Raw genomic sequence first — 11,440 nt, forward strand, 5'->3', positions numbered from 1 at the left:
GCTACATCAAAGCCTTACATCGCCAAGCGCAATGCAAAATGGTGTAAAGCACGCCACCACTGGACTCTAGAGCAGTGGAAATGTGCTCTCTGGAGTAACTAATCACGCTTTGCCGGATGGCAATCTGATAGACGAGTCTGGGTTTGGCCGTTGAAATTTTGGACAATTTCACGCTCCCAACTTTGTGTGAATAGTTTGGGGATGTCCCCTTCCTGTTCCAATATGACTGCACACCAGTGCACAAAGCAAGGTCCATAAAGACATGGATGAGCGAGTTTGGTGTGGATGAACTTGACTGGCCTGCACAGAGTCCTTACCTCAAGCCAGCAGAAAACCTTTGGGATGAATTAGAGCAGAGACTGTGAGCCAGGCCTTCTTGTCCAACATCAATGTCTGACCTCACAAATGTGCTTCTGGAAGAATGATCAAAAATTCCAATAAACACTCCCAAACCTTGTGGAAAGCCTTCCCAGAAGACTTGAAGGTGATATAGCTACAAAGATTTGACTGACACTATATTAAACCCAGTGGATTACAAAATGGATGCCACTCAAGTTCATATGCGTTTGAAGGTAGACACGCAAACGCTTTTGGCAAAATATATACAGAAATGTTGCATATGGCACAGAAAGAAAGGCAAAACAGCAGAAATATAATTCCAAAGTATTTAAAATAAAAGCAGAACTTTAAAGAAAAACAAAATACAGTTTTAAAAAAATCAACAGTGAAGCTGCAAATCAATTTAAACGTAACATACAAGATGAGCTGGTTTTAAAGCTTTTTTTAACAAGTCTCACTAAGGGGTCAAATGCACTCTAACTAAAGAGCACACCACCAAATATAAAAATGCTGCACACAAAACATATCATAAGCAGAAGTGGAAGTGTTCAGGAAACCACAATAACTGAGCCATGAAGTGTTTGACCACTACAGAGCAGGTGACTGAGTGCTGAGGTGCATAGTGGGTAAAAGTTTTGCTGACTTTATAACTGCAGAGCTCCAAAACTCCTTCCTCTTCTGTGCCTGAGCAGCTCCTGTAGGTGTAAAGTGCAGGTGACCCAGCACCTTTATGTTTACCTGATTGATTACAGTTTTCATCTGAAAACCGTTGAGGAAGGGCTACGACTTTATTCCCATCTATTGTGGCCATTTTTGTCTACTACTACTTTTGTCTATTTCTAATCTGATATTCACTAAAATTTTTAAGTATTTAGTGTAAATTTTAGTTTAAAAATGAGAAAAAAGAGACTGATGCACCTTTGATTATTTTTTTTTTTTTTTAGCTTTTTTCCATTTAATCAATACAAACAATCCACTTGTGAAACACTGACGATGCTAAAGACAAGGATTTCATGCTCTGTGAACTTTTCCCAACCCAATTAAAAAACACTTGTACCCAATTAAGTGCATATCCATGAAGGACGAGAGGTGTGTGACAGGAAAATCTTTTGTTTTCAGAGGTCCTCCCTTTCCATCAGCACTGACGACAACATATTTGTCAGATCAGGCTGTGAACTCTTTGCCAGCATATGGGACCCCATAGGCTCCGAGGAGGTCTCCGCCACCCAGGCTGAACTATGGAAAAACATCTGCATCTAAATACTGACCTCAATCAGGCCTTTACGTAGCCTGACTGACACCTTAGTCTTCTGCGCTGCCCGACAGAGGCAACTGTGAGTTGGACTGAGTGAAAGAAGAAGCACCCTTGGTCGATCAGGGAGACCTATCAACACTCTTAAACTATAGAGAGAAGGCATGTAAAGCGCCATGTTACAGGGCCCCGGGGGCTCCTGTGAGAGGCATGAGAGGATTTTTCCTATGACCTCGAGCTCAGCCTGCAGATAGTAAACAAGTGGAAGAAGATGAGATAAGGTTTTGTTGGCGTGTGGATTGATACCACACTGCAACATATGCTCAGATGACATATTTAACTTTTGACTTAACGCCATTTTCCTTGGATGAACAATCCATGAAAAATTGCAAAAGAACCGGGCAACAAAGAAATACACCTGTCTGCATTACAGACGTTATGAATATGAAGACACATGTTTCCAGTGACCAACTGTGATAAGAGGAGCAGTTCAAACTTTATCTTTGATTGTTGTTTAAATGATTTGACATGGACCTTTTGGGATTTTTTTTTCAGTCAAATCTTTTTCTTAAATGTTAGCTTAGTTACAGTGGGGAAATAATTATTTGATCCCCTGCTGAACAGTTTCATATTTTTATGGTAGGCTCATTTTACTGGAGAGAGACGGAATATCAACAAAAATTCCAGAAGAGACACACTCCCTAAAAGTTATAAACTGATTTACATGTCATGTATATAAAAGAATTTGAAACAAACTTGATGTTAGCGTCGGCTTGGTCAGTGGTAAATTGAGGTTTGTGCAAAAGAGCAGGAGGCTGAAATAATAAAATCCGTCATCATCATTACCCGTTTCCCCTTGGGGGGTTCTTAATCAAGATGACTGAGCTCTGTTCCCTATGTTGCTCCACATCCTGCTAAGGAAGCAATCAGGAAAAAGTGAGAACAGCTAACATCTACATTAACACACACTCTTTTAATAAACTCTGCAACACAGAATTTAGGTTTAAATGACAAATAATTAGAAATTGTAAGCAGCTGTAACTAAGGTTTTCATTATGATACAGTTAGGATGGCCAGTCTCCCACTGTCCCTCCACTTTCCACAAACTGTTACTTAATTAATTCTCCCAAAAATCAACTAAACCCAATAAAAAATCCCTCCAAAAGAAATGTGTACGTCTTTCTCATTTAGCTTTCAGTATCCATCATTTATTGATACTGAAGCTGGAATTGTGCCTTAGGCTCATTAAACTCCTGGTCTCTCGGAGACACTCCCCAAACATACTTCCATCATATAGCAGGAAATATGTTATCATCCAAAGTCCCATGTAAGTGTTTACATCAGATTAAAAGAAATCTAAATCTACAAAAGCCCTTGATCTACATTCACATATGTTGTTCCCACATCTGACAATTCATTCCTTCCCTTTTAATTTGATTACATTTAGACTCCTTTCAGTATTGAATTTCATTTGTATGGTAGCAGTTCACAAAACAGTCACCTGAAAGTGCTTTTTAGATTGTAGTGTAAACACCTCACCACATGAGAGAGAAAACCCCAAGAATCAAAGAATTCCCGAAAAGCAAGCAGTTTGGTGAAAGTGGGAAGGAAAAACTTCCTTATAACAGGAAGAACCATTCAAAAGCAGAACAACCATGGAGAGAGAAGACCGCATTGAACGACACACAGTTGTGGCATATGGACACTATGGACATATGTAGCTGCCAGAGCTGAAAGGACCTCGCAGAATTATGATTATATATTTAAAATTTATATTCGGCACATTTTCTGGGGCTGTGCGGTGATCCTCACAAAAACCAAGAGGGAGGCTGAATGATGATGAATCATGTTTTACATTTCCATCGCCCTCTCTCTCCACCTCCTTCTCTCCTTGGACGTAACCGCTCTTTCTCTCTCTCTGCCCTCCATCTCACCTCTCTGCTACCCTTCCCTCTCTTAGTCACCGCGTGGATGTGTCATTGTTTCTAACACTTCGGAGGTTCATGCCTGCTGAAGCGCATCGAGGAGATCTCCAGAGTGCCAAAAGCGTGCCAAGATACAACTTTACCCTCCCCTCTACACAACACCTCCACCTCCTCATTCCCAACGGATGGCACCGCTGACACTCTCCACAGCCAAGTCTGTGGGCCACATGACGGTGCAAGCCACACCTCCACGCCATGGTCATGAACCCTCAAAGCATATAAATGAGGGAAGAAAAGGAGAAGAGGAATCACAAGCTGACCAGACGTGATAAAGATGGAGCTCTCCAGGGTTCACTTGTTGCTTGGAGCCGTAGGGTTTCTTCTGTGGACCAGCGGTGGCTCTGCTGCACCCATGGAGTGCCACTTCAGCTCCAGAGGTGAGATCCAATTCTTTATAACCCTTTTTAAAATAAACCCAAACATTTACCTTTAAAAAAACCCCATCAGTTTATAAAAAAATTTATTATTTTGAGCTCTTCCCCCCACCATGTGTTCATCCAGCTCTGTGTGTGTACGAGGGGAGGCACTACTCACTGGGTGAAACCTGGATGGACAACGCTTGCATGCAATGCACCTGTCTGCACCCTGTTGGGGTCGGTTGCTGTGAGACGTGAGTACACAAACAGACGGTGTGATTTGGTGTCCAGATGCCAACATTTTCTAAACCGCATGGTTTAAAGAGACTGAGTGACTTTGTTTTCATGGTGGAACAGCAGTTTCACCAGATATTTTGCTTAAGAATAAAGAAAGTGGCCACAAATGTTGTTAGTCTGCAGGAATCTTGTCTGTGTGGTTTTTTTTTACTGATATTATTCTAGTTTTACTATTGTAAATTACAGGTGGCTGCGCCTTACTTTGCAGATACTTTGAAATATTTTAGGTAATGCTTTAGAAGCCAAATATGGTCATATTTAATGTTTCTAATTACATTTTATCACAACTTTTATAAGCTTCTGTTTTTTTTTTCAATAAAACAAATTACATGTTTTCATTTGGGCACATAAAAATATTCAGATTTGACAAAGTGTTTCGAGTTTTCTGTGGGTACCCAAAAAAATATCCCAGGGCTGTAGCAAGAATGTCACTAACCTGTGCAATCTCTGACTCAAACACACATAGATATGTACATATCTATGTTTTTAGATTCTATTTTTACTCTATACTTTATTTGTTAGAAACTCTTTATTTTTGTATTTTATGAGTACTTAGATTGCTTTCTTTGTACTGAATGGGACCGCATATAATATCGTTGTGCTTTTGGCAAAAATAACAATAAAAATGAGATTCTGATTCTGAAAAAGTTTACATTTTAAAGCGTGAAGTGAGAAGTGCAAAGAAGGTTTGACACGCTTTACCTTCCTCTTAATTACTGCCCAGAGTGCATCGGCCGGTGGATTTCCCCGCATGGTGTGAAGTGCAGGTGGAGCAAGTGACCTGCAAAGTGTCTCTAGTCCAGTCAGCTGACCCCCGCCTGCCCTGCTCCCCGGGTCAAGCGAACAAGGACCCGAGCCATGGATCGCTTCAGCTGCAGCAGCATCTCGAAGGCTGGAACGCAACTAGCACTGAGTAACTCTGCCGCCACTCTGCCTGCCCATGGAGCCGATACTCATTACAGTTAGATATCCATAACCATTACTCATCTTCAGTATATGAATTATTCATGTAGGGAATATGATGCTTAGCAATTTTTAAGCAAATGTGCAGCAATTTACACAAAATAATTTGAAGTCTTAACAGATGTAGAAAATATAGGTCCCTGCCTGCTTTAGAAGCATTTTAATTTCTGTTTACGCTTATATCAGTTAGCAACTTGTCTAATCCCAGCTGAGCTTCTTATGAAACTCCTTTTAAGTTTACAGGATTTTAAAATGCTAAATAACATCAAACCGTTAAGTGTTTCTTTGTTCAAAGATCCTGATATTAATCCAACTGCTATCTTTAATTAACCCACTGATGACATTCTGTAAATATATAAATGTACTTTAATATAAATGTCTGTTCAGTTTGACCTGTTTGCTGCTGTAACTCATTTAACCTCCAAATAAAAGTGTTGTTTACATGAAGAAATGACAGAGATTTAAGTCACGCTTTTAATTTTCTCTTACATCTTGATTGAGCGTTTTGCTCCAGATGAAAGAAAAAGCTCTGATTAACCATCGGAGGAGAGTCTTTGTTCTTGAAATGTGCATCTACATCTCTCTCTCACTCACACACACACACACACACACACACACACACACACACACACACACACACACACACACACACACACACACACACACACACACACGTTAAATGGTAATGGTGTTGGTCCCTGTAAACTGGGACACGTAGGAAGCCAAAGCCGGGTTGGTGGGCAGGACTTTGATCGGTAGATTCCAGCTGAAGGTGTCCACATCCACATGCTCCGCCCCAGCCCACACTGTGACCTCTGATTGGTTCTGCAGGACAGTGGGCGGTTCCATAGGCTCCCGGGCAGTAACGAATTCAAAGTGCAGGCGCCACCTCAGGGTCACTAAATAAACAAAAGAGCCGGAGTAAGTAATTTTCTTTTCATATACATTCTATGAAAAGTACCTAGGTTTATGTGTAGATGTTCCCGGTCGTGTCCTTTTTTACTCTTTTGCCGGCACGTTCCTACATTTCTTAGTGTGCAGCCACAAGGAAAAATAAGGAATGCTCGTCACCCACATGCTTGTAAAACTTTCCATATTAATAGGTGTGAATCATTTTTATTAAAATTTAGTCACTGCCTTAAGGCACTGTAAACCCACACTGGTTTTTGTGTCCTTCTCTTCTGTGGTTAGCACATTGAGTTTACGTGTAATTGATATTGTCATTATCCAGGTTCAGACTACACAGCATCAGCCCGATTATGACTCAGCCCAGCTTACACAGGGTGTTGTTTTGGTTCAGAAACAAAATGTGCATCGTGCATAACAACTGATCATTTTATCCTGCACTCCATCAAATAATGGATGAAAACTCACACTTCATCTGGGAAGCCTGGCCGGTACTTTAATAAAAACGTTAAAATACTGCCTTGGAACATCTGCTACAAATTATGAGTGAGAAGTAAGTAAGAAGCATTGGGTGAAGTTTAGCCCCTTTATCTTAAAAACATTAAATTTTACAAGTATTAGAATTTATTATAATCTTTGGCTGTCATACATAAATATGAATATTTTGAAAACTACATACGAAAATGATGGAGAACATCTATTTGATATGGCTAACACAAACTCACGCTTTCTGAAAGAGGTTAATATGGGTTTAGGATGTGGTGTCATACCAGGGGAATATCGTATTCGATTTAGATGAAACTTTCTTATTCAAACTTTAATATTTATGAAATCCTTGGCCTGCATTTGTATAGCGCTTTTCTAGTCCCTAAGGACCCCAAAGCGCTTCACACTACATTCAGTCATTCACCCATTCACACACACATTCACACACTGGCGATGGCAAGCTACATTGTAGTCACAGCTGCAATGTATTTATGAAATCCTTTACTTATTTTGAACCATATTTTGTGCCTTGCATATGAGAAGCTACAATATCTAAGTCCTCTACCTGCAAAACTATGTTTCTACAGGCCTGTGCTGCAGAATCTGCTGTCAGCAATAGGACATTCATTCTATCTGAACTTCATCCACACTACTGAGAGTCTATATGGAGCCATAGTACAGACACTCAGAAAAGTTTGAAGGACTTTTCAAGATTATGTCATTTTTAGATGCCTTCTGAAAATGTATGCAAGGAAAACATCTAAAAACATCCTGACATTCATCGCTTGAAATTTTTTTCAGAAAACTAATGATAGTAGGAACCTGGAATTGTGCTTAGCTTATATAGGCAATTGATGAACTATGCCTACTTAGTTTGTATGACACTGATCTACAAGTAATTGTTGAGATATGATTGAGCCGTGAGTCAGACATAATTCAGCTTGAGTGACTTACCAATGTCTCTGCTGAAACCCGGCGTGACATTCAGGGGTATGGGAAGAGAGAAGTGGCTGAAGGCCGTGTGGAGGCAAGACTCCAGATGTCGCCCGTGTCCAGTCACACTGGGAGTTTGTCCTGGTCTACGCTGGTACTGCTGCTGGATCTCCTCCTCACTCTGAAGGCTCACTGAATACTGAAACACACACACACACACACACACACACACACACACACACAGCTTTAGAGAAAATTCAAAGGGTGACTGAATTGGAAAGTGCATCGTATGAAAATTGTAGAGCAAACACACCTGCAGGCAGGGAATGTCTCCCTCTGAAAAGTTAAACGTGCCGATGATGTCCTCCCCGAGTCTGTAAACAGTCTTAAAGATGCAGAACTTTGCTACTTTCCCACGCATGTTGGTGATATTAAACATATCTGGAAAAAACAAAGACACACACATCAGATGTGGAGACACAAAAAGAATCTGCTGCTTTTATTTTTGCCTTTCAGGTACCGAATGAAGCCACCATTTTATAGATGTACACGCTTATGTGAATGTAACAACTAAAATAGTGAGAAAACAGTTTAATTTGTCAAAATATTCCCAAAGAAAAAAGGGGTGACGCTTACGTTAAAAACAATTTGCACAAACTAGAGTTTAAACTCCTGCAAAGAGCAGAAGGGCAGAGAATTCGACTCACGGGGGTAGCGCCTCGAGGTGGTGACCATTAACATGTCCAGTGCTCTCTCCAAAGGCCGAGAGTCCCTGCGGCTCACTTCCTCTTCCTCCAGGAAAGGGTTGGAGGGGCAAACCTCTTCATCCTGGGGAAATGGAGGCTCTGGCATGCCTATGTGGGTACATGCAAAAAACACCAACATCAGATAAAAGATTCTCATTTTTTAAAGTCAATTTTCTTGGCAACGTTTTAAGTACTTTCTATAAAGCAAAGAGCTCTGGTAACTGTGACATAATCAGACTCTTTTTGCTGTCCAGAGAAAAATGAAAATCTACATGCCTGGTTAAGAGACCACAACAAAAGTTTATATCCACAGTATTTTTTTTGCCAATACTTCTCTGGTTTTGCTGTCGTTCTAATATTATACTACAGCCGAAGCAAAGATCTTTCAACCCCTGTTTCTCTGTGGCTACAACTGTAAAATGAAAGCCAGAGTCGGTCAAAAGTCCATTCACCTTGCAGAACCAACACTCTAAAGGGAACACGAAGTAGCTTGATGGGCGAGTTGACCCTTTGACAGCCAATGGTCAGTTTGTAGACGTACTTCACCGCCTGACCACGGAAACTGGGAGGCCCATCAATGGGAACAACCTCACTGTATGAGTCTGTGAAAGAATGACAATGTTTGCAAGACTGAGTCTCACACACACAAATGAGATAATGCTATGTATGGGAAACCATCTAGAAACCTCATCATTATTGTGTTAAGTGTTTCATTCTTTAACAGCAGTGTAGATATTTCACTTCACATTATTGTTAACTTTTTCCCACAAATGTAAAGACATGTACATGTTTTACTCTCTCCAGGGTCCAGGCGCAGGTCGCAGAATAATATCTTAGGAGGAGTGTCCAGCACACACTGCCCTCGTTCTCCTGGAGAACAAAGCAGGAGATGTTAAATGTATTACACACTAAGAAAGCTATGGAAAAAAGGCTACTAATATGTTGCTACTTTTCATTGTGTGTGAAGACTTGTTAGCAGACACAGCAGCAAATTTATCCAGTATTGGGGATGTTCTTTTTTAAATTCACCTTGTGAACCTTGCATGGCTGTAAGGCAGTTGGATGTATGACCCATACATCCACTGAAGTGGTGTCAATATGCAAATGTACTGTTTATAAGATTGGGGAAACCCAGATAAGTTTATACTATTTCTGCCAGTCTTAGATTTCATATTTTATTTCTTACCTCTGCTTGGGATGAGCACAGTCTCGCTCTCAGCCTGGACATCCTGTTTGTTGCCCTGAGCCGGCAAGGCTACTCTGTTCTCACTTGCATGAAACTGACAGTGGATCTGGGCACTGGCCCATGCCAGCATCTCACTGGAACAAAAATCAGAATCAGACAACAAGGCTTACACAAGGGTACAATTATTTCAGTGTCCTCTGTGTTACAGTCTACCAACAACACTAGGTCACAAGACACCATATAAATCCTAATAACTGTGTTAAAAGAAGTGAAATAAAAAAAAACAACTCCTTCCTGTTTTAGCTGCTCCGTTTACAGGTTACCACAGTGGATCACCCGCCGCCACCTCACCCCATTTCCAGCATCCTCTGTTAACCCAACCCTCCTCCTTCACTACATGAATCTCCTCTAAGGTCTTCCTCTTTTCCACCTGCCTGGGTGGATAGTTGATCCCAGGAATTTAAGCTCCTTCACTCACCTGTCTCCTTAAATGTTCACTTTTCCATCTGTCTCCCTCTCATTCACACACATGCATTTTGTCTTGCTTCTACTGACTTTCATTCTTCTTCCCTCCAGTGCATACCACCACCTCAGTACTCAGGGACTCTTGCCTGACCAACACCACTGCAAACAAGAAGGGGCACAGAGAAGATCCCTGTTGTAATCTTACCCCTACCTTGAATCCATCTGTCTCTCCTACTGCACACCTCACCACTGTTTTGCTGTCCTCATATATTTCACCACCATCGCACGCTTTTTCTAGATCCTTCCAGAAGACGTGTAAATCCTTCTAACCTTCTCTATACTTCCCAAGGAAATAAAGAAATCATTTAGATTACAAAATATTCTAACAGCAGGATATCAGAAACGTGTTATTATTAAGAATCCTTTTCTGTAAATCTTGCCAAAACAAAACCTACTCTAATTAAAAGCCCGCATATTAACATACGACAGTCAAAACAAAGAATAACACATGGCTGATATTCCCTTATTTTTAATCTCATTGAACAAGGAGCAAACTTGTAAAATCCTACCTGCTCGCCGAGGTGGAAAGATGAGACATCGGGTTGGTGAAAGTTACAAGACACTCCATGAGCTCCCCGGCCAGAAACACTGAGCCTCGGGCCATAGAGGCCACAACCTCGATCATCTATAACGTTACGAACCGACAACGCTACTTTAGAAAATGAAAAACGTAAACGATAATATCGTGAGCACATTGCAGTTCTATCTGATGTACTTTTTTTGTCGTTACAGTTTGACCTACATACAGCCAGTATGAATTTCACTTGTTGGCCCTCTTTGCTAATGACTGTAGTTTTAAGGACAAGTTTATCACATACCTTCACTTCACGCGATACTGCGGCAAAGCAAATACGCAATGTTCTCCCCGAAGAAACCTAAATACACTTCTTGAATAAAAGTATACCAAATTTCTCAATTCATGCCAATCCGAGCATAGCTTACTTAGCTAGCATTCCAGCTGGCTACAGTAAACAAAAATAAAAAATACGTAGACATTCTGTTTCCGGTGCTGTTTTACCAATCACGAACAACGGGAAACAGAAATAAGATTAATAACATATAAGAATATATATACATATATTTTTCCTTTCGTATGATATTTTCCTTTCGTATGATATTTTAAGATTACCTTTAAAATAATACGTTATTTAAAATTTGGATATATTAAAAAATATAGTAAGCGAGTGTGTGACGTTGCTATGGTAACATATACGGAAGGGGTAAACTCAGTGATTACAAAGAATCTTTGATTTGTAGAATTTATGTTGAAAGTTTTAAATTATAACAGACAAAAATTTTGAATATTCTGTTGAATTTCATATTCATATTATACCATGCATACAGTGTCAAGTAGAACTTAAATGAATAGTTGAAGACCAGAATGACTCCACTCCCCCTTTTCCGTCTAAATGGTATGGTCTCCACCGGAGGCTTTTTTTTTTTGGCTTGCATTCTCGTTCCTACTA

General features: G+C 40.4%; 2 protein-coding genes across 3 annotated transcripts; one reads left to right on the plus strand and one right to left on the minus strand.

The window, feature by feature from the left end:
- Positions 1–3,701: 3,701 nt before the first annotated feature.
- On the plus strand, positions 3,702–5,866 carry msmp1 (microseminoprotein, prostate associated 1; the record flags this gene model as incomplete). Its single annotated transcript, XM_080899895.1, has 4 exons — positions 3,702–3,749; positions 3,851–3,953; positions 4,078–4,186; positions 4,954–5,866. 4 exons carry the CDS (start codon positions 3,702–3,704, stop codon positions 5,144–5,146), a joined length of 453 nt encoding a protein of 150 aa, XP_080756021.1. The 3' UTR covers positions 5,147–5,866.
- rgp1 (GP1 homolog, RAB6A GEF complex partner 1) lies at positions 5,758–10,955 on the minus strand. Of its 2 annotated transcripts, XM_080905574.1 has the most exons (9): positions 10,793–10,953; positions 10,484–10,599; positions 9,450–9,583; positions 9,050–9,133; positions 8,716–8,865; positions 8,225–8,371; positions 7,831–7,958; positions 7,539–7,716; positions 5,758–6,091 (listed from the first exon to the last, which is right to left on the minus strand). In XM_080905574.1, exons 2-9 carry the CDS (start codon positions 10,597–10,599, stop codon positions 5,868–5,870), a joined length of 1,161 nt encoding a protein of 386 aa, XP_080761700.1. In that variant the 5' UTR covers positions 10,793–10,953; the 3' UTR covers positions 5,758–5,867. The 2 variants fall into 2 exon arrangements, with proteins under 2 accessions (XP_080761700.1, XP_080761701.1); XM_080905575.1 differs by lacking the exon at positions 10,484–10,599 and having other exon boundaries at positions 10,793–10,955.
- Positions 10,956–11,440: the final 485 nt, after the last annotated feature.

Source organism: Rhamphochromis sp. 'chilingali', assembly GCF_963969265.1.
Source record: "Rhamphochromis sp. 'chilingali' genome assembly, chromosome: 1".
Lineage (NCBI taxonomy): Eukaryota > Metazoa > Chordata > Actinopteri > Cichliformes > Cichlidae > Rhamphochromis > Rhamphochromis sp. 'chilingali'.

Coding starts and splice junctions, on each gene's coding strand:
- rgp1 (XM_080905574.1), bottom strand. CDS start 10,599: ATGATCGAGGTTGTGGCCTCTATGGCCCGAGGCTCAGTGTTTCTGGCC. Junction 7,959..8,224: donor CACCTCGAGGCGCTACCCCC/GTGAGTCGAATT, acceptor TGTTTTTTCCAG/ATATGTTTAATATCACCAAC. Junction 6,092..7,538: donor GGGTTTCAGCAGAGACATTG/GTAAGTCACTCA, acceptor TTGTTTATTTAG/TGACCCTGAGGTGGCGCCTG.